This window comes from Fundulus heteroclitus, chromosome 20 (genome assembly GCF_011125445.2).
Source record: "Fundulus heteroclitus isolate FHET01 chromosome 20, MU-UCD_Fhet_4.1, whole genome shotgun sequence".
Classification (NCBI taxonomy): Eukaryota; Metazoa; Chordata; class Actinopteri; order Cyprinodontiformes; family Fundulidae; genus Fundulus; species Fundulus heteroclitus.
The window spans coordinates 24,965,947-24,990,366 of NC_046380.1; the positions used below are offsets into that span (position 1 = coordinate 24,965,947).

Below are 24,420 nucleotides of genomic sequence, written 5' to 3' on the forward strand. Positions count from 1 at the left end.
TACTATGCAACCGGGGTTGATTTTCCAGCGAGGCTCCCCCCAGAGGGCGAAAGTAAAAGTGCACTGTCGTAAAGATGCTCAGCTGTTTCTCCGTCAAGCCAGGCGCGGTTGTTTTGAGCTTAGCAGACAGGCGAACGCAATGAAAAGTAAAAAAAAACGGCAGTACAAACAATGACTAACACAGTGAAAGTATGAACATCAAGCTTCCCGCAGCGCTATCTTGGCGAGGCGGCCTCGCCGCGGCCGCCTCGCCACGGCCGCCGCGGCCGCCGCGGTAGCGTCTCGCCAACATTCAAAAAAATAAAAATAATAATAATAATAAAAAAACTCGATATGCTTGCATGTTTATTTGAGGTTAACACGCCGACTCTCGCGGTCTTGCACGAGACTTCTGAGCCTGTGGGTGCGGGCCGAGGGCTCCTGCAATTGCAAGTGCGGTATTTCCCCCAGAGACCACCAGGGCGGCCGAGAAAACCTTTGTTCGACCTGAAATGACTCATTTAATCATCCAAAACGGTATGGAACACATTAATTAACTGAAAAATGTTGCATAGTATGCCTTTAAAGCTGTACTTTCAACCTGCAAACACCACTTGTTCGGTGCAGAGTTGCAGCCGCTACATGTAACATTGATTTTAGACACACTCATACAACTGTGTCTTGTAAGATAAACATATTTTATTACAGCTTACTGTTCTGGATGCAAGGCGTTGCCATATCGGCTCCGACAATCGGCCTTAAAAAAAGAATTCTCTGACTTTCCGAATAAGAAAGTCCAACTTTTGTGGTCGTTACGGTTGATTTTTTCCGATTGGAATCCAGGATTTCCGAGTTCCGACTGCAAATGGAATGCAACATTTCTTAAAGCCAATCGGATCCAATATGGCCGCTCCTGGTATCAACAACAGTAAGCTGCGATGAAAACATGTTTGTTTTTACAAGACACGGTTGTAAGAGTGCGTCTAAAATCGATGTTACCTGTAGCAGCCGCAACTCTGAACCAAACAAATTCAAAAAGGGGTTTGTATGTGGAAAGTACAGCTTTGAAGGACGTTCATAAAAGGTACTACGAACAAAACAACAGCTTTCCTGGCCGTCGCCATATTGGAATCTTGTTAATTTTTTAGTTGTTTTTAATTTAGAATCCCAATTTCTCCGATTGTTTTACTCTGGTTTACACCATTCCCAGCTCCTAGTTTTTATTTCAATGGAATGCAGTATATATCCCAGCCAAAAATGCTGTACTTTGGAGAAAACATGCTTGTTTTTATTCTCTGTATGTGCATAGTGCTTGATTGTTCTAAGAATGGCGATATGCGAATCCACTCTTTTATCCATTGTTTCTAAATATTACACCTCACCAGGCAGGTATTTATAAAACAATAACTGAGAGAGACCGAGAGCTGTTGGGCGGTTATTTGGACTTGTTAAATTAATTAAAATTACTAACATTGTTAATAATAGCCGTTGGCACTTATTAATAGTCAGTCTAGACAAAGCAAAGCTATTGTTACACAATAGTGATAAAGTTTCAAGGATACCAGTATGCTTGCAAGGTTCTGTATTTCCCATTTCGGTACATTTACTTACTGTTTCCCAGGCCGAGCAATGTAGCAGAGGCTGTAGATGGCGAAATCAAACTCAGGGCTGCAACCAATCACTGCAGAGCCCACCTGCTTGTAGTAGCCGTCCCACTTGAACTGCAGCCCCAAAACATCAGGATAATTGGACCACTAAATCAAAAAGAAATTTTAAAAAGAGGCTTATTTAGTAAATTGTCCAAAACTTGGATCAACATGTCATTGTTTCTGGTGGATCCTTACAGGCCCGTTGAAGCTGTGGCTGTAGTAGTTAAGCTCTCCTCGTTTCTCAAGAAGATAAAACTGGATCCAGTTGTGGAAACCAGACACCTTTCCTCCCTTGATTTCACCTGAAGAGATTTTATTCTTAAGAACCGCAAATGCATAATTAAAAAAAAAAGGCAATTTTAATACAAACCTGCAAAGATGTGTTCAAAACCGCTGGAGTCCAAGGCGTTGTTGTTGCGGGAGTAGAGACCAAACCACATATTTTTCAGGTCCTGAATAAACTCTGACTCTGATTTATAAACACCTTCAAATGCAGAATATACCCCATGAATCACAAACAGAAGTGTAATAATATTTTTATTAAAAAATGTAAGAGCTTAGGCGGTGTCAGGAAGAGTGCCAAGAAAAAGTATTCATAATGCTCAGGCTTTTTCACGTTTTGTCACATTACAATTTCTGATCACAATGTATTTCCGTGGGATTTTATTTGACAACAATGCAAGTAGCTCATAGTTTTGAAGTGGAAGGAAAAGGATGATTAAAAAAAACAAACTTTAAAAGCCTGTGTGCACAGGAATGGCACCATTATGCTCGTGGGAAGCTTTTCTTGAGGCAGGGACACAATAGCTGGTCAGAATTAGTGGAAAAGGTGAATGGAGCCTGATACACCTAAATAAAATGCCTGTGTCAAGGGGTATGAATACTTCTGCAAGGCACCGCAACTCAAACACATGCCCGCATTACCCTTGGTGTAAAGGAAAGCAAACAGCTCCCTGCCCAGCTCGGTGTTCAACATGGTTTCCTTGAGGAACGTGTCCTGCTCAGTTAGCTGCTGAGAGCTGAAGCTCTCCGTCTGTCCGGTCATCCTCTTGTAGTTGTTGAGAACATTCAGAAAGGCTGCGTAGGTTGGGCGCGAGAACAGGATGTTTTCGTTCAGGTACTTGAACAACCTGCAAGCATAAACAGCATATAAGAGCTACATTTTGAAGAGAAAGAAGCTCAGGAGGATTTCTACGGGAGTAGAGGAATCTGTAAATTAGGATGTGCTGTGATTAACAACATTTCTTACGGCCTGGAGGAGAGGTCCGACTGGGAGCTGGTCTGCGAGTCGGGCACCAGCGCTTGAGGGTCGATGATCAGCTGAGAGGCTGAGGCCTTGTTTGAGTCCAGAACGTAAAGCGTCTCAGAGAGAGACTTGAGCTCAGCATCAGTGATGGCAGCACCAGAGTCAGCTGTTGCACATAACAAGCACATTTTAAAGTACTCACTTTCATTATCCATCCAGCTGTAGTTAAATCCCAAAACAATTCAGAACTCTGGCAGGTTAAGATTAAAGCTGCTTTTATTCAACTCAGAAGTTTGTTTCTGATAGGAAATGAGGGTATCGCTCCGGAGATAAAAAGCTGTATAAAAGGGATAATATTACTACAAACGAATATTTCTGTTTTTATTCACATCTAAACATAAAACAACATGATGAATGTTACTCATTGATCACTGTAAAAGCCTTTCTGGGCCTTACAGCAGTCACACGCTGCTAATATTTGCTTAACAACGTTTTGCATTTTTTGACTGGTATTTATTACCCTTCATCCTTTACAGTGAGCTCCAGGTAGGACCTCCTTTGGCTCCCTGCACAAATTATCTATCAGATTCAAGCCTGGACTCTGGTCGGCCCACTCCAAAGTGTTAATATTACATCCGTTAGAAAAAATGTATTGGTTAAATTAAAGGATTAAATCTAAATCTGCCAGGGATATAAATAATTTATAGAAATAATTTGGGCTCCGTTTCAAACAAAACAGGTCACTGTAAGGAAGAAAAAATGGTTTAGAATATTTTTTAGATACTTAGGGGAGTGTTGTAGGAGGTTTCAAAGGGAAATGTTGTCTTTCCAAAGTGAAAGAATGAATGAATTATTTCAGACAATCCAGTGAAATTATAAATACAACACATACAAATATAATGTATAAATAATATTATATATAATTAGATGTATAACTTAGTGGTTGTGTCTGAAAAGAGCTATGAAGAAGTGAAATGTATTTAATCATGTCCATTCTCCTTCTTTTAGTCCTTTACAGCAACAATCTTCCTGATTCCTACTCTACTTATGAGTACATACAACTTAAAAGTCTATTAAGTAAATAAATCAGTATACTGTACATATAAACATGTATATATACGATAACATGTGCCAGCGCACATCTACATTCAAACACTTATTATTACCTACAGTTCATCACCTACACGACCAAGTATGTATACACAAGCTAAGAATACCCACTGGTGTTCACTGCCTTTTTCCATCCCCTATCATTAAAAAAATAAAAGCAGTTTGACCCTGTCCCCAAAAAAGCGTCATGCTTGGACATTGCTTCAATCCAACGCTGAGTTTGTATCATACCTTCACACCACTTTTTTGTATCATACCTTCACACCACTTTTTTGTATCATACCTTCACACCACTTTTTAAATGCACATGTCTGTTTGAGTGCATATGATTTTGAAATTTATGTTATCCCTGTAATTTATCACTCCCTCTCTCTTAGCAAAAAGTTTTTTTTCGTATGCTGTCTGGCTGTCTAGTTGAGTCTGAACATATTTACTATGAGGTTTCCAGCAGATTCTGTGGTCAATAATCACACCCAAGAATTCAATTTAATTTCGTCTTTCCACCTTTACCCCATCTGTTATGACTTTCATGTCTATATTTCCTTTATAACTACCAAATAACGTGAACTTTGTTCATATCTGGAGTGATATTGTCCAAGAGCTGCTGCAAGCTCTCACCTGTACAGAAAATATTTGCATCATCTATAAACAACATACATTTTCAAACTTTTGATATGTCATTAATTTAGAGAATAAACCGTTTTGGTTTCAATACTGACCCCTGGGGGACACCACAAGCAATGTTCAAAAAATTTCCAAGCATGATGACTGATAATAAACCAATTTTTCACAAATTGCTGCCTGCTGTTTAAATAGCTTCATCCATCCCCGAACCGATACCATAACACTCTAATTTTCTGATTAATAGATTGTGATCAATAAAATGCTTTTTTTAGATCAACAAACAAACCTATTGCAAACTTCTTTTTATCTTTGGAGTTGGTGATTTGATGTTTTAATTCCAGGACTGCCAATGCTGTGGATCTCTGGGATCTAAATCCATATATAGACTTTCAGAAAGTAGTTTGTGTTTCTCAATGAAACTCTCCAGTCTGTTAATAAAGAGTTTTTCTAAAATCTTGGAAAACTGTGGAAATAGAGAAATAGGCCTATAATTTATGCACTGTGGTCTGATTTTTGCAGTTTTCATTTTTTTTTCTTTTTGAAGTTTACCAACTTGAAAGAGAAGTTACAAATATATGGTTTAATTAATGCATCAATAACTCTTTGACTGCTGTCATATCAATGTCATTGCAGTCAGTGGAACTTTTATTTTTGTTTGTTTGTCTGTTGTTTTACACTTTATGAATTCTCTATTTACCTTTCTTGGTGGATATTTATATTGGACAGGGTTTATCATTCGTAAATTTGAAAATGGTTAGGAACATTTCGTAAGCTTTATTTGTGTTTTTTCTCCTGAAGTAGGGTTAAGTCCCAATTTCGACTGAGCGGTTCCTCTTTAAATGCAATCATCGACTCTGCTGTTCTCATTCTTCTGTTGTAAAGATAAAGTAAATATATTGTCTTGAACAATAGAACTTATTGTCACTTGAGCCAAAAAATTCAAATTAAACTATAACCACTATGAGATTTCTCTAAATTGAAAACAAAAATTATTTTATGAAGTCTTATTTTTTCCTGTTCAGCAATCAAATAAACACAAAATAATTTTATGAGTCAAAGAAAACACTCCATTGGATCATTTTTTTCTTTGAAAAACCTACTTTATTCAGCCAATTTCAATAAATGGAAGCCTCCAACTCTGCATTTGAGTAACTCCTGAGATTTGTATTTACTATGAAGTGAAAATGAAAGCAAACAGTATGGTTGGCAAAAAGGTACTATCTGCTGCACCTAACATTGTCCATTTTAAGAATAATTTAACATATCATCATTTTCATGAAAAGGGCTCACATCAATGAAAATTAAGACAAGTTACGATTTGCATTGATGCCTGTAAATTTGGACTGCTCGTGAATTACTGTTGAAAGAGTCACAAAATCTTTCTAGGGACACCAAATAGCCCCCAGACCACACTTTGAACCAGAAGGTTGAAACAAGTAAAAAATCCCCCCAAAACGGTCACATTTGAGCCCCAAGGAGGTTGAATATCAAATCTCTAATTTCCCTTTTCTCAATCATTCATCCATCCATTCATCCATCCATACATCCATACATACATACATACATACATACATACATACATACATACATACATACATACATACATACATACATACATACATACATACATACATACATACATACATACATACATACATACATACATACATACATAAAATGGAATTTCATAATAGTTCAGGAATATTTCAGACACTATATAAGATGTACTATGATTAGTTTGTAAGTTACAAAAAAATCCCAGGGAATTTGATGGCAGGTTTATTTGTGCTCATATTAACAGGCTCACTCCTCAGTGAGTCCTCCAGTAGTTGCTTAAATGTATAACTGAGGCAAACAGGAAAACACTGACCCCTACTGATCATTACCCAGAAAAAGTAGAAAAGCCTTTCTGTGTGCATCCATCAATTATTGGAGATACATAAAATTAATTTAATGTCCTATCTATGAACGTTAAGGTCTTTCTCAATGTTCCGAACACATTTTACTCAACTATTATTTAAATTGTTGCCCTGGTGTGGGTTTGTGCATGTGTCGTAATGTAAAGATCTGTAAAGATCTGTAAATCAAGTCTACAATTTTTCTTTTTTTAATTGGTTCTGCTGTTCTGCTTCGTCTGACATCTTTAATCTCTAATTTTCTTTGTATATGATATTCAAATGTACATGACTTTTAAGTCTCATCAGATGGATAGGCTCACCATCCTAGTCCATTTTTTATCTCAGATTAATGATTGGCTTTGCAACAATTATCTTTTTTTTAAAGGCCAAAAAGAATGAGCTGTCATTATAGCTGATCCTGAACTACATACAATCAATCAGGCTTTTGTTGCTTTTGTTTCTTTTGTCCACCTCTTAATTCCAGAATTTGAAATCTTGGTGTAATATTCAATTCTACTTAGCAGTACAGAACCTTTTTGTTGTTCCATGCACCAGAGTGAAGAATAAGGGGGACCAAACCTTTCAGTCCTACCTCTGCAGCTACATTTAACTGACTCTTGGCTTTTTTTAATCTATTTGGCTGTTCTTTTTCTGGGTTTTTGTGGTACTAGTGGCACATTTTTTTCAAAGTACATAGCCTGACAGGAAAGAGGGTCTGAGAGAGGGAAAAAGACATGCGACAAAGTACCCCAGGCCGGAATCAAAGCTGGGTCAGCCGCGTCGAGGACTAAGGCCTCCGTATATGGCTCATGCTCTCTACCCCTACGCCATCGGAGCACGCCCCGACTCTTTTTCACACTGTGTGCACAATTTTTAGACAACTCTTATTTTTGAGGAATTCCTAATCACCAACTACAGAGCTCTTGGTTAATCCAAAATATTATTGAACCTCAAACAGGAATGTTTAAGAAAGCAAAAAGCAGGTTTTGGCTTTCTCAGCACACTGTCAATATGTGCACAATTATTAGGCAACTAAATGAAATACGCCTGCGATAGACTGGCGACCTGTACGGGATCTACCCCGCCTTTCGCCCATTGACAGCTGAAGATAGGCATCAGGACCCCTCGCAACCCCACAAGGGATAAACGTGATAGAAAATGGATGGATGAATGAAAAACGCACATTTTCCCATCTGAATTTTTTATTTTTTCTTGGCTCAGTCTAGATGCTTCAGCTTATGTGTTTTGTGCAGTGGTGGTCAGGTTTGACCCTTCTTTACCTTGGCCATGTCTCTGAGCACTAATTATGACTATTTGCAGGATTGATGGTTCTGTGATCACAGCCCAATATCTTTAGCTATCCGGCTGAGAGTCAGTTAAATCTCTTTTTCTGGTGGCCATTTATTCCCTAAAGAAAAAGAAGCTGTCTAAAATGTACCTACACCTAGATGTAGGTGTACGTAAATGTAGATGTTTAGATGGTTTGACCTCCTTAGGCCACAACCTCCCTTCATACATAGATATACATAGACCGCTTTGCTTAAATCCATCAAGCATTCAAGTTTATCCAGCTTATAATTAGAAAATATGCCTAAAAAGATGATATTGTCAAAATACCAACGTGCCTAATAATTTTGCCGACAGCATAAAATGCAGTTAAAAATGTTCTTTTGAATGTTTAGTTTCATTGTAGGTTATTTTATCATTTTTATCTGCACTAATTTTCTGTTTGTTTGATTTGCATGAATGTAAACGTGACAAAAAGCCAAAACAGAAGAATTTTCTAAGGAACCAAATACTTTTTTTATGTTTTATATTTAGGTTTACTTTTACAGGAACAGGATATTGTTTGTCTATATTCTAATTTCTAGGGCAGGATATGTTGTAATAATTAAGTACAAGTCTTCTGCAAAGCCTAATCCCCCAAAACATTTCACTTCAACTATTGTTTTCCGACCAGCAATCTGTAAATAAAAGGTGCAACAAACGACAGAGATAAGACGCACTGCAGATCCCCCACTCCCCCAAATTGGAAAATTTCAGCCCTGCAGGTTTGTGTAACAGATGCTGAGTTGAGTCTGCCATGATGATCTGCTAAAAAGGCCTGCTGAAATAAAAATACTAAGAGGAATATGCTCTGAACGGCAAACCATAAACACACCTAGCTACTGCTGAGGAGCAGGTTTAGCTCAACTCATGCGAAAAGAACCAGGTGTTAGGGACAGACGTACACAGAACCTGAATGAGTAACGACTGAAGAGATACGGTAAGTTAAGCAAGGTTCAACACCGGTGGCCTTACTTGTACAGATGTCTGAATAGTCGCTGCAGCAGTTGTTGTGCTGGGAGCACAGGGAGTTGCAGTGGCACGGATTCTGAGAGTTGTAGCTTTCACCACACCTGCCATTGCAAGATGTGGGTCCGACTGCAGCTAAAAGAAAGGTGCATGATTTTATTCTGAAATTTGACAGCAATGTAAAAATACTGTTCCCACGTTGTACATCTATTTTGGGAGCAGTTTGTTTCCAGCACACCATTACGGTTCCAAGCTGTGAAGTGAATTATGTACAGTAGAGGTGGATGATTTTATGTTTGTCTGCTGCAAATCTCTTCTCAGATATGAGGTCTGTAACATTAAGCCCGATAAAAGAGACTGAATGTAGTCGTTTGGACATTTATCACAGCCTTTTACAGCGAGGAAAAGATCCAAAGTGTGTGCACAACATTTATCATTCATACAAGAAGAGACGGAGCGAAAAGGGATCTATCCTACCTTAGATACATTTTACCGAGTCTGAGATTTATCACTATACAGTTCAGACAAAGTCGTCACGATTATAGCACAGATAGGATGAAAAACTACCTGAGTGCTGAATAATTCAGGTACTTATGTTGGACCTACAGTTATAAACTCATTATGTTTATCTAAATATGCCAACTTTGCTGCTGCTGGTGTGAGTGAGATGAAAACAAGCAAAAACTATGTTTTGCTTTATTCTTTGTCATAAAGCCAGTTTTTGAACCCATCCATCCTTTTTCTAACACGCTTATCCCCTTTGGGGTCGTGAGGCGTGCTGGTGCCTATCTCCAGCTGTCAATGGGCGAGAGGCGGCGTACACCCTGGACTGGTCGGCAACAGTTTTTGAACCATCTTAATATTTAAAATTAAATAGTTTTAATTTACGTTGCTCAAAATCAGTACCCAGGGTTTTCAAAGTAATAAAGAGGTGACCAGTCAATTACACATTTGTACAGTGGTACTACCAGAGGAAAGCCTATAAATGTATCAGCCCATCCCCTGGCCTGTCACATTTTATTTGAATATGAATTTCCGAAAGGAAAAGGTGAGTTATGATATGTATTTATTTATTTATTTATTGCCCTTTATGACCTGCCACTTTGAAATACACACGAGCCACCCCACTTTATTTGACGACAGCTAAATAAAAATAAAACAAGCTTTTAGATGTGGCTTGTCACTCTGGCCAGCCCTTTTTTTTTTTTTTTTAAAAGTTTCTGGACAAAAAGTAAGTTAAAGCGACAAGTAATCTACGCAGAGTTACGTTTTTAGTCAGTAAATTAACTTTTAACAGTGTGTTAAAATATGAGTTAAACCATTTGTTTTGTGACAAACTAGTGAAAGATATGTGCTCAACGCTACACAGATAAATTAATTTAATTAAAGGATATATTATGAGACTGTAAAATTGCTTGTATGTATCTCCTGGTGGGATGCAATGGTTCACACCTGACGTGAAACTATGCAGGTGTCAAAAAATATCAGACAGAAAGACTCACACAGACAGACAGGTATGGCCAATGGCCAATGAGATAATGTGGAGTGGAAAGGTTAAAAAAAAGCTGGTGAAACGTGGTTGGTTTTACCATTGCAGAGGTCTGCATAATCATTGCAGCAGTTGTTGTACTGGGAGCACAGCGAGTTGCAGTGGCATGGGTTCTGAGAGTTGTATTTTTCATCACATCTGCCCCTACAAGATGTGGCAGCATCTGGGAAAAGAGGAAAGGTTCACAAAGGTATTCACGTTCTTACAAAAAGAGATAGCGTCACAGTTTAGCAGATTATTCTCGTCTTTGTTGCTCACCCGTGCACAGTGTAAAATAGTCAGAACAGCAGTCATTGTACTTCTCACACGCCGTGTTGCACTGACAGGAGTAACCGCTGTCTGTTCCATACCCACACCGACCCTGACACGAGTCCAGGCTGTCTGAAAACACACCAGAAATCTTTTACAACAATGCATCAACATTCAACCTGTCTAAGCTTGTCATCATAAGACTGTGATGTCACAGTTGAAAGACAAAAAGTGTCTTACTGCTGTCTCCCCGGTGGAACAGGGTCATGCAAAGGAGAAGGAGAGCAGCGACCTTCATCTTGGATCGGCAGCCACCCTAAAACAAGGTGTCCCAGCTGTTACCATGTCCATCTTTTATAGCAGATTTTTTTCTCAGCCAATCCAGAGGGAGCCACATGAACTCAACCCAATCAAAATCACGTCAATTTGGATATGATTGTGAAGACTGAAGTCTGCAGGTTGTTTTTCTGATGAGCCATTTTAACTTATCGTTTGCCTGAATTCTTGCTGTATGTTGAATGACAAGAAAAAGTTTAAGGCAAAACAAAAGGATGAATATGTCCATGTAGTAGTAAATATGTAAATTCCCAATACTCTCCCATGTGAAATGCGCACCTGTCTACGATGCAGCAGCGTACAATTAGATCAGGTCATTAGCTTTAATAATGATGAGGACTGGGTTTCAAAAACACTTTAGTTTAAATAATGAATTAATGATTAAACATCTTATGGCAGTTTATTCAGCAAGACACAGAGCTTAAATCAACATCCATCATAAGCCGTTTTCTATTTTTGCCAAATGAATTTGATCAGATGTTTTCCTTCTCAGGGTCCATCCGACGTGAAAACATGCAGTTGTTAGTGCAGCGCCCCTGATCACGTTGAGGTTACCTGCTCCTTTGGATGTGTAAACACCATGAAGCAAACATATTCCTCTCACGGGGTTTCAGATCAATGGAAAATGTGGTAATGTTGACATTATGAAATATTTACACAAATGACTACAAATGAAACTTTCCATTTAGCTTGGGCAGAAAACATAAGATTTGTCTTGAACTGTGTTGCAGTTTCAACATTAAAATAAAAAATATTTCTTATTCATTTTACACAATTTTACACATTATATTATTATTATTATCGACCTGTCCAGGGGTCTCGCCCATTGAATGTTGGGATAGGCACCAGCAACCCTCGCGACCCCAGCGACCCCAAGCGTGATGGAAAATGGATGGATGGATTATTATTATTATCATACATTTATTAATCTACTTGTTTCTAAAAGATGATAAACATTAATAATGAAAGTAACAGTAAGGACTTTTCACTTTATTTTAGCCTTTTGGGTAATTATGCTGCAGATTGGTTGGAAAGTAAGGAAAGGTATCTTATCTTGAGATGCAAAATTGCTTTTCTACTTAAGTGCAGTACTATAATAACTCTGTAAAGTTAAATTGCCCTGTGGAAAGTTTTGTGTTTCCAAACATCATTTCATCTGTAAGTTTGGATGAAATACAGCAGCACAACCCCAACAGCTTCATCAGGTACAAAGTGTTTTTTTTACTTATCATTTTGGTCATCAAATACTTCCTTAAATTAAATGATTTAGCTTAATGTGTCAAATATTGCTAATATATACTACAATGTGATTAATCAAGATTACTTCATTTTAAAGTCTCCAATTATCAGACATTTTTGATGAGATTACTATTACTATTACTATTACTAATTACTATTTTTTATGTCCAGCCACTAGTTTAATGGTTAACTTCTTTCTTTCTTTCTTTCTTTCTTTCTTTCTTTCTTTCTTTCTTTTTTCTTTCTTTCTTTCTTTCTTTCTTTCTTTCTTTCTTTCTTTTTTAGGTAGGCTAGTAGTGCTAATAACTAAATTAATTATTGATTTTTTAATAATTTTTTTAATCATAATTTTTTTTTTTGTCAGAGTCACATTGTAGAGTAGGTTGTTTCGTCAGCAGGTCGGGAGCAGCTTTGTCTTGTGAACTCATCAGTCCTCCGGTCCTCTAGATGGTGCTACATAAAAGTATTTGTCTGGAGCCGAAAGCTTTTTGTCCTTGTTGGGCTTCCTTCCTTCCACGGCGTGGCTTTCAATGACATTTTGAGCTTTCGTAAGACATCTCTGTTTTGCAGCTTTAATCATGTCGTTAGCTTTTTTATTCAGAAGCGTTACAAGAGAAGCCGTAAAGGTAAGTAGACTTTTTTATTTCGCTTGGAGCTGCGCTTTAAGAGCTGCTGTTTTTAATGGTAGATTGTTGGCTTTTTGACTTTCCCCTATTATATTTCAATACATTTGATCTCCCTGTAATTACTTAAAAAGCATAAACACATTTGCTTGTTTCCTCTGTGTGTGGTTCAGGCCAGCATCGGTCAGCCTGTGCGGTGTTTGCACTCTGGATGTCAGCTGCTGGCTGCTGATAAAGCCTTGCTGATGAAACTGAGGAAAAACACCGGCTACACCTTCATCAACTGCAAGAAAGCGCTGGAGAAGTTTGAGAATGACATAGCACAGGTATGACAGCCTGCACTAGTGTGGTGCTGGGTTTCCCCCCTCATGCTGACTGGTGTGTGACCGTGTTGTTGATGCTGGACTTTCAGGCTGAAGCCTGGCTGCACGAGCAGGCCCAGAAAGAAGGCTGGAGCAAAGCAAGCAAGCTGGAGGGTCGCAGAGCCAAAGAGGGTCTGATCGGCCTGTTTGTGGGGAATCAGACTGCAGCCATGGTGGAGGTAAGAACCGCAGGGATCTATCCGGAGCTTCTTCTTCTGTTTGCTGGGGTTAACGCTCTGTTTCTTGTTCGCTTACAGGTGAACTGTGAGACAGACTTTGTTGCTCGTAATGAGAAGTTCCAGCAACTGGTGAAGGATGTGACCTTAGCTACACTGACTCACCATCAGAATAAAAATCAAAGCCAGACAGGATATGTAAAGGTAAAGATAGCTAATTAAACATACCCTTTTTTTGCAGTCTTGCACACTTGTAACCTCAAACTGAGGCTAAAGTCATGTGGGAGGGGGACAGTTCTCTGTTAACTATCTATTGTTTTATTGTTGTTTATTATTGTTTTTTTGTGGTGTTCCTTATTTCTCTTGTGACGAGCTGATGAGATTTTATTTATTTATTTATTTATTTTTATGGTCTACAGCAACATACCAAACATGATAATTCCAGCTCACATGCACAGGAGAAAGACTTTATAATTGATAAAACTTTTATGCCTAAGTAAAGATGCAAAGGAGCCAAACCTTTTTTGTCAGTGCAGTTGGTTGGGATTTAATTTGATAGACAAATGCAAAGTAGAAGAAAAAGGATGCGTGGTTTAATTTTCTGTACAAATCAAAATCAGAAATTGTATTTAGATAGGCTGTTATATATAACAGCCTAACATAAAGCATATCAGAGATTGAATTGTGGACAGGTTTATAGCAGTGTTGGCTTATAAAGCCTAAAAACACTGAAGATCTCATTGAGCACAGTTAGATCCGTCAGCCGAAGTCTGGCTTTTGTTGTCAAGTGATATGAATCAAATCCAATTGTGTTTGTAATTTACTAAAAGTCATGTAGGATGACACAGCAGACATGGAAGATGATATTTTGATCAGATGATGCTAAAAACCAAACAAATTAGGCCTACGTATGGATATGTAATGTGAAAAACATACTGTGCTCGTCACCCTGAATGGCAGCATCATACTGTGGGAATACTTTTCTTTAGCAAACACTGGGAAGGTGGACAGAGTTAAGTGGAGCTAAATACAAAGAAAACCTCTTAGAGGCTATAAAACACTTAAGACTGGTTTGGAGGTTCTCCGTCCAGCACAACAACGCCCCCAAACATGCAGCCATAGTTACAATAGAACATATGTTTACATCAAACTATAGTCTAGTCACAGTCCAGACCTAAATCCAACTGATAATCTGTGGAAAAACCTGAAATCTGAGGTCTCACCAGTCTGAGCTTGAGTTGTGTATCGAAGGACTGAGCAAATATTTTGCCTTTATATGTGCAAAGCTGTTAGAGAAATGTCCCAATGGTCTTGCTGATGAGTCTACGAAGTATTGAATGAATGTACAAACGTTCCATGTTTTATTAGATTTTTTTTTTAAACCAATACAAATCTGAAAGAAGCATGGAACATTTTTTCTACTTTAGCATTATGTGCTGCTTTGTGTCGATGTTTCACATAAGCCCCATTCTGATGTGCAACTCTTATTTTCAGAGTTTCCTGTCTGGTGACGAGTTGAGTAAACTCAGTATGAAAGAAGGATCTTCATTAGCTGACCACCTGGCTCTCACAATAGGTCAGTAAACAAACAAGTGGTAATATTATTTATTTCCTGGCACAGATGTGATCTGCCTGATTAAAAGCGGGACATTTTACATGAAAGGAAAGCATTAGGGTTTTGATTTTCTGTGCTGATTTTAACTTAGACCTTGCAGATGACTGAAAGAGAATATAAGGCACACTTAAAATCTTTAGATTTTCTCAAAAATTGATGGTGCGCCTTTTATATATGACTAACATTGTGCTTACTGACTGATTTTTAGTGGTACAATGTTATGAATGTAATCCCTCATTCGTGTAAATTGCGTCTGTTTTTTTAAAAACCTTTTAATCTCTGAATCTGAATCTTTAGTGCTTCCACACTCTCTGCCCTGTTCTTTTAAAAGTTGGTACTCTAGGTTCTTACAATCATGCATAAAAGCTTCACAAAGTGTTGCACACTTAGACATCTTACCTAATTAGGAAACTATAGTTACTGCACAGCATTGCAGAAGAATATTATTCCAGACTCTAACATCCGATTTAAGTCCTGATAAGACGCTGCTTTGGACTACCGTGCTTTTGGGAACCTTTTGCTGGTAACGTCAACATAATTTAACACATTTTACGTACTTGATTTAGAATTTTAGAACATGGCACTGAAAATGCAAAAAAGACAAAGATTACTTCTATTTAGTTTAGAAAACTTGACAAAAGTAAATAATTCACAAATATTCAAAATTCTCGATATGCATAATCTACTTACATTTTATTCTATCTGTATTAACTAAGCCAAAGTTATGCATAAATAAAATTAAATTAAAAAAAACCTGAGAAAAAGGGATCTTGGATGGTTAAGCATAGGTCAATTTAAACAAGTAGGTATTTTACAAACTTGAAAAAAGTGATCTTTTTTTTCCCCAAGGTTCTTTTAGGACATATTCTATTTTAGTAGGAGCAAAAGCAAAAATTACTTTTTGAACTATGCTGGTTGCTGACCCTTGATTCAGTCAAACAAACAGTAAAATAAATATAGAAGTAAAGTAAAATACTATAAATGGTCTGAATTCACCATAAAAGGACTAAAATAAAAGTAAAAAAAAATAATTCTGGGTCTTGCACTGTACTCAAAATGCTGTAGTGAACCCTTATTAAATTAAGATTACAATAAAATAAGTACAACTTGCTCCACAATCTCATCAAAAAAATAGTGCAGAGAAGAGACTTCACATTTTAACATTTTATGTATTGGCATAATCTCCAGGTATTTCAGTGAGACATAAAGTGTCAGTGTTGACCACTAACTCACCAGGGTAGTCCACTCAGCAGTCCACTCGGCACAAACTCTGTGGAAATCCTCCCAATTCTGTTCCTTCAAAACTGCTTCTATCTCGAAGAAGCTTAACAGACTCCTGACTTCTCCCGTAATGCTGCTTGATTTATACTGTCGTGTCCTTGTGTGCTCTGAAAGGCGCTTTGGAATAAAATGTATTATTATTATCTGCCGCGCCTTGAACCCGTGCGCTCCTCCTTACAATTGAAGGAGGGCTGAATGACGACCGTATTTGTGTCGTTTCTGCCTCAACCTGACCGGCCTGATCTCTTAGTCAGATGCCTGGGATGGTCTGTGGGAGGTGGTCAGTATCCCAAAAGTGATGTAATGACACAATTCTGCAGCTAAAAAAAGGTATAGTTAAAGGGTAAATGCACATTTGATGCAAAGGGAATGTGCATTTAGCATTTACTAAATACAACGCTGTAAAAGCTTTTAGGTTTTGGTTCATTTTGGATGAACATACACTGATCTGAACAGTGAAACCCATCTGTGTTGAATCAAGTGTCAGGTGCTTTTTGTTCTGCGTCAGATTCCTGCAGCATTTTAAGTTAATCGGGCTCACTGAGTTCAGTTTGATCCATATGACATCCATAGGGAGTGTAATTGCAGTGTCACAATAAGCCTTGTTCATGCTTCCTGAAGTTATTACTGATAAAAAAACAACACACCATCTACAGATAAGGGTGCTTTGAATAAGTACTTGTCTCTCTTTTTAGATTTCCTGTGTTTTTTGTTTTCTTTTTTACTTTTTTCTCACATTTACATGTCTCAAATCATCAAAAAAAATATTAGGGATTTCCTGAGGAATTGCAATTTTATTTTAATTTTCAGATGATGACTTAATGAGTTAAGGGGAGGGAAGCTACACAGACCAACCTGAAACACAAAAAGCCCCCTCAATGATTCATGAATTAATTAACCACATATTCCTTTTTTAGAAAACTTAGTTTAATTTCAAAAGCCACACTCAGACCCGATTGCTGGCAGACCTGTAGCATCAAGAAACCACTTAAGTTGCTTGTTGTTTCAAGCAGCAAAGCTTCGTTAAATGCTCTGTTGTTACCGCTTATTCTGTGACTGAAAACAGCATACATCTATTATTGGCATATTTGCAAGGATGAGTTTAATTGGCCAGGATTGTGGGTAGAAACAATGATTTTGACTTCTGCTTCTGCCACTTCCGTCAGCAACCCACAGCTTTTACTGATTAAGGCGGAGTGGTTTTTTTTAAACCTTTTTATTAAAAAAAAGATTGCTATGGGCTTTACAGACAGGCTGTATTCCTCATCCTAATCTCTTAATGTTTTTCTGTAGCTGCTATAGACACACCTACTATTCTTTGTGATTGTTTACGATACCGTACGGCCATTTTGAGTATGCAATTATTTCTTCTGCATGTCCACTGGTTAGGTTGAGTACTGCACCTACATCAGGCCAAGTATAAACGTCTACAGTTCTTCTGAACGACAACCCATAGTGCAAGTATAACTCAGCCTGAAACAGATGCCAAGATTCCCCCCATGTAGTTTAAGTCTGCCTTCGTTTGTTGATTTACTTAACTTTTTTTTGTAATGTAATATAGTAGGGACCGTTGTCAATATTATGAATGCCTCAATGTATGACTGCAACATAAACATGTCAGTAAAACTCCTCTATCTGCAACAGTTTAGTAGTAAACAACCCAGACAACATAAGCTAACACTAGCTGTTATTAGCTTGGCGGACACGGACATCCCATTGATGTGGTCGAGCGGCACCCCCACCCCCATCCATTACAACAACTACCAGCAGGATTAGCCAGTTTTCTTGTGGAAACCCTGTAGATCCTGTCTTGACAGCATGTAGTATACGAAAAGTGGCAAAGCCTCATATCATGAGCAGACCTAAAGAAATTCAAGGACCGATTATTAATTATTTGTCTGGGTTCTGGGTGTAGGATCTGGGCAATTTGCCGTACTTGATCAAACCATGAATTCTTCCCTTTATCCGAACATATTGAAGGAGAATCCGTTTGGGACCTTTACCTCGAGCACACTTGGGTTATGCAGCATTATATCAGAAGCACACCAGCAGCTCAACGTCTGAATCACTAAAAGGCGTGGCCTAATCAAAGTGAGTCATTACATTCAATTGAGATGCTGTAGAATGACCTTTAAAAAGGCTGTTCATGCATGAAATCCCTGTTGTTGTCAACAGTGGCACAGCCAGTTAATAGGGTTAGTGGATTACTTTTTTTTTAAATTAAGCCAGGTTGAGTCATACAGCTTTATCTTTAAAAATCATTTGGAAACTACAGTGCATTTGTTCTGAAACATTTAAGCATGACTTAACGGTAAAAGACGGCGTCTGTAAGGGGATAAATACTTTTTCACAACACTGTACTGCAGGTGTTCTGCTTGTGATTGATTCCAACTCACTTCTGCACTGGCAGAGGACACGAATGGTGGAGCAAAGCTTGTTTATTTTTTAAAGAATTGTTAGAATGTGTACATCAGAAAATGCAATGTTTAATAGAAATGTTTAATGACCTCCAGAAAAATGATTACTATCGGTAGTTACATATCTTCTGTCCTTCTTAGGTCGCCTTGGTGAGAACATGGCTCTGAGGAGGGCAGTGATTCTGGGGGTCCCTTCTGAGTGGCACATAGGTTCCTATGTGCATGGCAACATCAGCGGCCAGACCGAGGTGGTGATGGGCCGCTACGGCGCTCTGGTCATATTCCAGGGTGGGAAGGATGGAGAACGGGATACTTTAGGTCGTAAACTTGGACAGCACATCGTGGGGGAGGCCCCTTTGTCCCTGGGCAACATGGATGACCTGCCTTGTGGTGAATCTGAGACACGGCTACTGCCTCAGACCTTTCTGGCAGACCCTAGTAGGACTGTGGCGCAGTTCCTCAAGGGTCAAGAGGCCCGAGTGTTGGACTTTGTTCGATTTCAGTGTGGAGAGACACTGGAAAAAGAATAGAGGAAATCCCGTAATGATTCTCTAATGTGCTTTTTAATGTGCTTTAAGACTGAGTGGTATCACACATGAGATGACAGAATAATGTAAAAAAAAATAAAATAAAAAAATGTATGTGGAGATGAGGAAATAAAAACATGTAACGATGAACTTTGGACATTTAATTTTGTGTGTCTGCTTTCTGAATGTACTTTTCATAATTAAAAATGTAAATTATGCTCCTTTGGGCAAATACTTTTTAAGTACAAACAGATTTTGCCTATGGGAACTGAAAAACAAGAAAAATGTGGGGAATTCTGAATTTCTTAGCCATTTTTTTGTTTTTTAAATTTATGAGCTAATTTCTGAGCAAAATATGAAGTAATTAGTGTTTGCGTGTGTATGTGTGTGTGTGTGTTCTAACATTTGTTACAGTGTAAGGACCATTTCTCCAACATATATTACGTTGTGAGGACCCAAAGGCTGGGCCTTATAAGAAGAAGTGTTCTTTAGATTTAGGACTAATGCGTGAATGCGTGAAGGGTTATGTATGTACTGGTAATGTTTAGGGTCAGGGCCATAGAAATAGAAGGAAAATTAATGGCAGTGAATGCAAAGTCCCTGAAAAGATAGAAGGACGAAACGTGTGTGAATATTGGGTGTGGCACGATTATAGCGGCTGTTAAAAACCCGCAAAATATGTGACAAATGCTGCTCTGAAATCCTTGCATGCGATTGGCTGGTTGGCTTTGAGCTCCGTGACGTCATCAGGGGGCGTACCTACCAAACCGGTTAGCTGCCTGCTGTCCGTTTAGCTCGGGGTGTAGACTGACTCTCGGCTCTCTGTGTATCATATAAAACGCCAAAAATAAGACATGGTGAGTAAAGATATTCTCCCAGGCTCGTATATCAAAGCATATTTTTTTCTTTCAATTAGCGATTAAATGTAAAATGTGGACACATTTGAAGCAGGTTAGCTAATGTTAGCCCGCTTCTCTCTTTGCTTTCAACGCTTCATCCTGTGTTGTGTCGTCTGTCTTGAAATCTGCCTCAACCAGTCTGACTTCACAGAAGACCAGATCATGGGTGAGTGTTTATAAATAACTTGATTTTTCTTACATAAAATACCAGTGATAATGTGGCGTACAACTATATAAATAAATAATATAAATAAATATATATAGATATATATATAGATAGATAGATAAAATGCTATGCAGCTCAGATTTGAATTAGCTTTATAAATCTCCTGTTTCCCTACAACCTGCAGGAACCCTGAAGGTAAGTGGTGATGAACAAGTCATTTTCTAAACTTGTGCACTTCAGTGTGATTTTTAAGGTTTGCCACTGTCATACTAACAGTTTGCTGAGGAACTGCGTGTTTTGTTTTGTTTTTTTTGCACGGGAGTGGAAAAGTATTTGAGTTAGCAGTGCAGTGTGTGTGTGTGTGCATCAGGGAGTAAACCAAGACAAAGAGGTCACTGGTGTGGTCATAATCATAGAGAAAAGCTTTCGTTTAGCTATGTTAGGTGTTCAGAAGCATCCTGGAGCAGACCAACAAGTCATACATCATGCTGCAGTTACACAAGCCAATGCAGTGGCTATGGTAACATCTTTAAGAGTTGTATGTGGAATTAAATAATAATAATAAAAAAATTGTTTGAGAGAGCATTCAAATAACTTTCAAACAATACCAAGATAATAGATGTAGTTTAAAGAATTATACCGTTGTATCCTTTTAGCTGAAATTCTGTTGCAATATATGTCCAACCCAACACCACAAAAAATTAGCATAGCTTCTTCTTTTATTTATTTAGATACTGGAAGAAGCAATTAAGCAAATGTACTTCGATTAATATTCTGTCTTTGTCTATTTGGAAAAAGAAATGTCAGTTAATTAACCCGTATTAGTCCTTTATTCAGCAGTAAAGGCATATTTGTTACTATAGAATATGCTATTTTCACTGTTAAAACATATATATAGAGAGATAGAGTATTCAGCCATAAATGTAGGTTATTAAGATAAGCATTCTTTCTAGAGATGCACCAATATCTCAGAGCTCAGAAATTGCAGATTTTCCCTTAAATTGTTTGTGTTTGGTAACCTGTGCCTAAACAAACACTGAACTTTCAGATTTAGTTTTTCTTCAACCTATTAAATGCATCAAACCTTTCACAACTTCAGTCTGCGATCACATCAGCCAGCAGCATGGGTTTTCATTCTCTTCTCACTAAACGGGCAAAAGACATGGCGCACCCTGGACAGGTCGCCAGTTCACCACGGTAACGGAGCAGCTAAAGGAAAGGCTAATTAATATCGTATATATCAATATAAAGAGGCTTCAGTGCATCACATGTCTGGTCACCAAACGTTTGCACGATTACAGGATCAGTTCTATGAAGAGTTAATGGTTTTGCATTTAATCCATTTGTAAGTATTGGTAAGAAAATACTTGGCAAGTGCAAGGTGGCATTATCAGGAAAAACAAACAAGAAAATGTACATCTCACTGTGGATCAAAACTTCTAGGGGACTCCTGAAGTTGTTGCTCCTTTCGAGTATTTAAAAAGGACCAGGCACATCATGGCTTCTATCGAAACTGCAAATTCACTTGAGTTCTTTTAGGGACATTTCATCGGTGTCATTGGGCAGAGCTTATTTGCTTTTTAGCTCTGATATGACGCAAGACATGTGAGCTATCTATCCAGCAGCCCTGCTCCTGATGTGTTAACAACTCTAGGTAAATCGTGAACAGAAGAAGTTCCTTCAGTGCCTTATCTAATGCGCTTGGAGCAATTTGAATGTTATGCACTTATACTTGTGTCTGAATGGTTCGTCAGTAACAGTGGCTGGCTTGATATGCACTGTGTAGCTGAACCGCACGTCTTTCTCTTCCTCGTTTTTAAGATTTTAAGGAGGCCTTCCTCTTGTTTGATCGGACGGGTGAAGGGAAGATCACCTACAGCCAGTGCGGCGACGTGATGCGGGCCCTGGGACAGAACCCAATCAATGCCGAGGTGCTCAAAGTCCTCGGAAATCCCAAAATGGAAGGCAAGCTTCTGATTTCACTTGTCTCACAACAAGCAATTTTAACATTTCAGGTTGATTAAACTTGTTTAGCTTTTTTTAGGCTCAGGTTAGGACTTGAAAATTTGAACGAATGACACAAATAATTAGTTTATTTCATATTTCTGGAACATAAAACATTCCCTCCTGCATTCTCGTTTGCGTCCTGCAGAGATGAACCGCAAAATGCTGGATTTTGAGCAGTTCCTTCCCATGTTTCACGCCATCGCTAAGAACAAGGACCAGGGCTCCTTTGAAGATATTGTCGAAGGCCTGCGCGTCTTTGACAAAGAGGGGAACGGCACAGTGATGGGGGCAGAGCTGCGTCACGTCCTCACCACTTTAGGTAAGACCTGCACAATTAAAGGTCGGCCTACAGCTCAGATGTCTGGGTTTGGGTACAACCCAGAGAAATTGTCCCCTCAATGGCTCTGTGAATTTTATTTTTGTGTTTCAGGTGAAAAAATGTCAGAAGAAGAAGTGGAGACTCTTTTGATAGGACATGAAGATGCCAACGGCTGCATTAATTATGAAGGTAAATCAGCCCAGAGCAATAAATGAAGAATACAGTGCATTAAGCAAACAAGACTGGCACACAATACTAACACAAAACAGATATCACACAGACTGCTCACTGTCTCCTGAAGCAAACGTTACACCAGGCTTTCCCTGATCAAAAAAGCCTAACATTTATTAGTAGCCTTCAAGATTTCGTTTTAGAGCACCAGCATTGCCCGTGATAAAGAGGCAGCCTCATTTATGATTTTTATTATAAACTACCCAACCCCAATTACAAAGTGACATTTTATAGATATTTTAAAGGGATTTGTCTTTATTTTTTAGATCAAAACGTTCCGCAGTCGTTTTGGTGCGTTGTAGTAGTTGTGTTTGATTTGTACTAAAATGGACGGAGCAGCCGGGCAGCAGTCTCTTTTTATTTGTATGATTGTTATTTTTATTTTTATGTACATTTTTAAACAAACTATCCACAAAGCAAAAAAACCCCACCCCAGAGGATTTTACAATTATTAAACGTTACCTATTACTTTGTCCAACATCAAGCTAAAGTGAATCTCATTTACGACAAGAAAGAGAAAGAAAGGAAACCTGAAAGTCATTCGATACAGCGTACTCCTCGTCTCCTTGACTGTGAGCTCGTTTACTGTCAGCGTTGGTGAAACACCAAAGTTAAAAGCAGTTTTTGTTAAACTTTCTTTTCCATGGTTGTGCTAGAAGTGTATTTCTGCGCCTATCCGCCATATTAATGCCAGCTTTCCTCCTTTCTCTCTCTCTGCAGAACTGGTCAGGGTGGTGATGAGTGGTTAAGGACTTCACACAATCCCAGTTTTAATTTTATTCCAGATTTATTCTGTCTTGTTTTACCCCTCCATCCATGTCATCCTACCTCTAACACTGTTTTGGTACTTTTTAACCTTTTTTTTCTTCTATGTGCCTTGTCTGTCTGATGTGAAAAACTCCTCTCATCTCATCTTCCTGAGTACTGTTGATGTTTGCCGGCACAGTTAGTGGTACAGCTCCAGTTGTAGGGATACCTTGTGCATCTGTGGCAGTCAGCCTCAGTCAAGCTGTCTTCTCGTCTGGATGGAGATGATCATGTGATATGTTACATTAAGAAATATTGAATAAAACGGTTTACCAACTTTTGTTTAGCCTCCATGTCTGTGTATACTGTACTTATATAATCAAAGTAAAAGTCCGATTAACTTTGGGGGGGAAGTGGATTCTGTTGGGAAGATACTGATATCTGGACGTTTCCACAGATGTTTGATAGAGGAAAACACAAAACCAACATACTTTTATGGAAAGCAATGCTTTCCTTATTATTCCCATGGTTTATCTCATTATTTTAGTCACAGAAAATGGTTTTATTTTAAATGCACTCTGCATAATTGTGTTTTTCAATGATTTGTTGGGTACAAAATAACAAAAGAAAACACACTTTTAATGTAATGATTTGGACAAAAGCCAAGGCAAGAGAACTAATAATCAGCAATCGAGAGAGCTAACAATGCTAAAGAACACGAGAACAAGAGAAAGAAAAAAAGAAGATGGAGTAGGATGATTAGAATATTTGTCCATGACGCTCGTTGTCAGATAAAAAAAATACCATTTGAAAATAAAAACCTTAAGCCTTTTAATATGTTTTTACTAAAGATTTAGCTAATTATTGGTCAGGTGT

At 38.3% G+C, this 24,420-nt stretch overlaps 3 protein-coding genes across 3 annotated transcripts in view; 2 read left to right on the forward strand and 1 right to left on the reverse strand.

Annotated features, from left to right (window-relative positions):
- Positions 1–24,420, reverse strand: part of endou (endonuclease, polyU-specific) — a gene marked incomplete in the record, with an annotated part of 32,789 nt that overhangs the window by 999 nt on the left and 7,370 nt on the right. The window contains 7 exon segments of the mRNA XM_036151479.1: positions 1,591–1,733; positions 1,824–1,930; positions 1,999–2,112; positions 2,553–2,758; positions 2,878–3,040; positions 8,808–8,936; positions 10,391–10,513. Coding sequence (XP_036007372.1) covers positions 1,591–1,733; positions 1,824–1,930; positions 1,999–2,112; positions 2,553–2,758; positions 2,878–3,040; positions 8,808–8,936; positions 10,391–10,513 — 985 coding nt within the window.
- On the forward strand, positions 12,662–19,325 carry tsfm (Ts translation elongation factor, mitochondrial). The gene is made up of 6 exons (XM_012878163.3): positions 12,662–12,800; positions 12,971–13,123; positions 13,210–13,338; positions 13,417–13,539; positions 14,830–14,911; positions 18,790–19,325. The coding sequence occupies exons 1-6, from the start codon at positions 12,753–12,755 to the stop codon at positions 19,176–19,178; spliced, it is 924 nt and encodes a 307-aa protein (XP_012733617.1). The 5' UTR covers positions 12,662–12,752; the 3' UTR covers positions 19,179–19,325.
- On the forward strand, positions 19,896–23,885 carry LOC118556615 (myosin light polypeptide 6-like). The gene is made up of 6 exons (XM_036151480.1): positions 19,896–20,032; positions 20,213–20,240; positions 22,062–22,205; positions 22,393–22,566; positions 22,678–22,755; positions 23,518–23,885. Exons 1-6 carry the CDS (start codon positions 20,030–20,032, stop codon positions 23,544–23,546), a joined length of 456 nt encoding a protein of 151 aa, XP_036007373.1. The 5' UTR covers positions 19,896–20,029; the 3' UTR covers positions 23,547–23,885.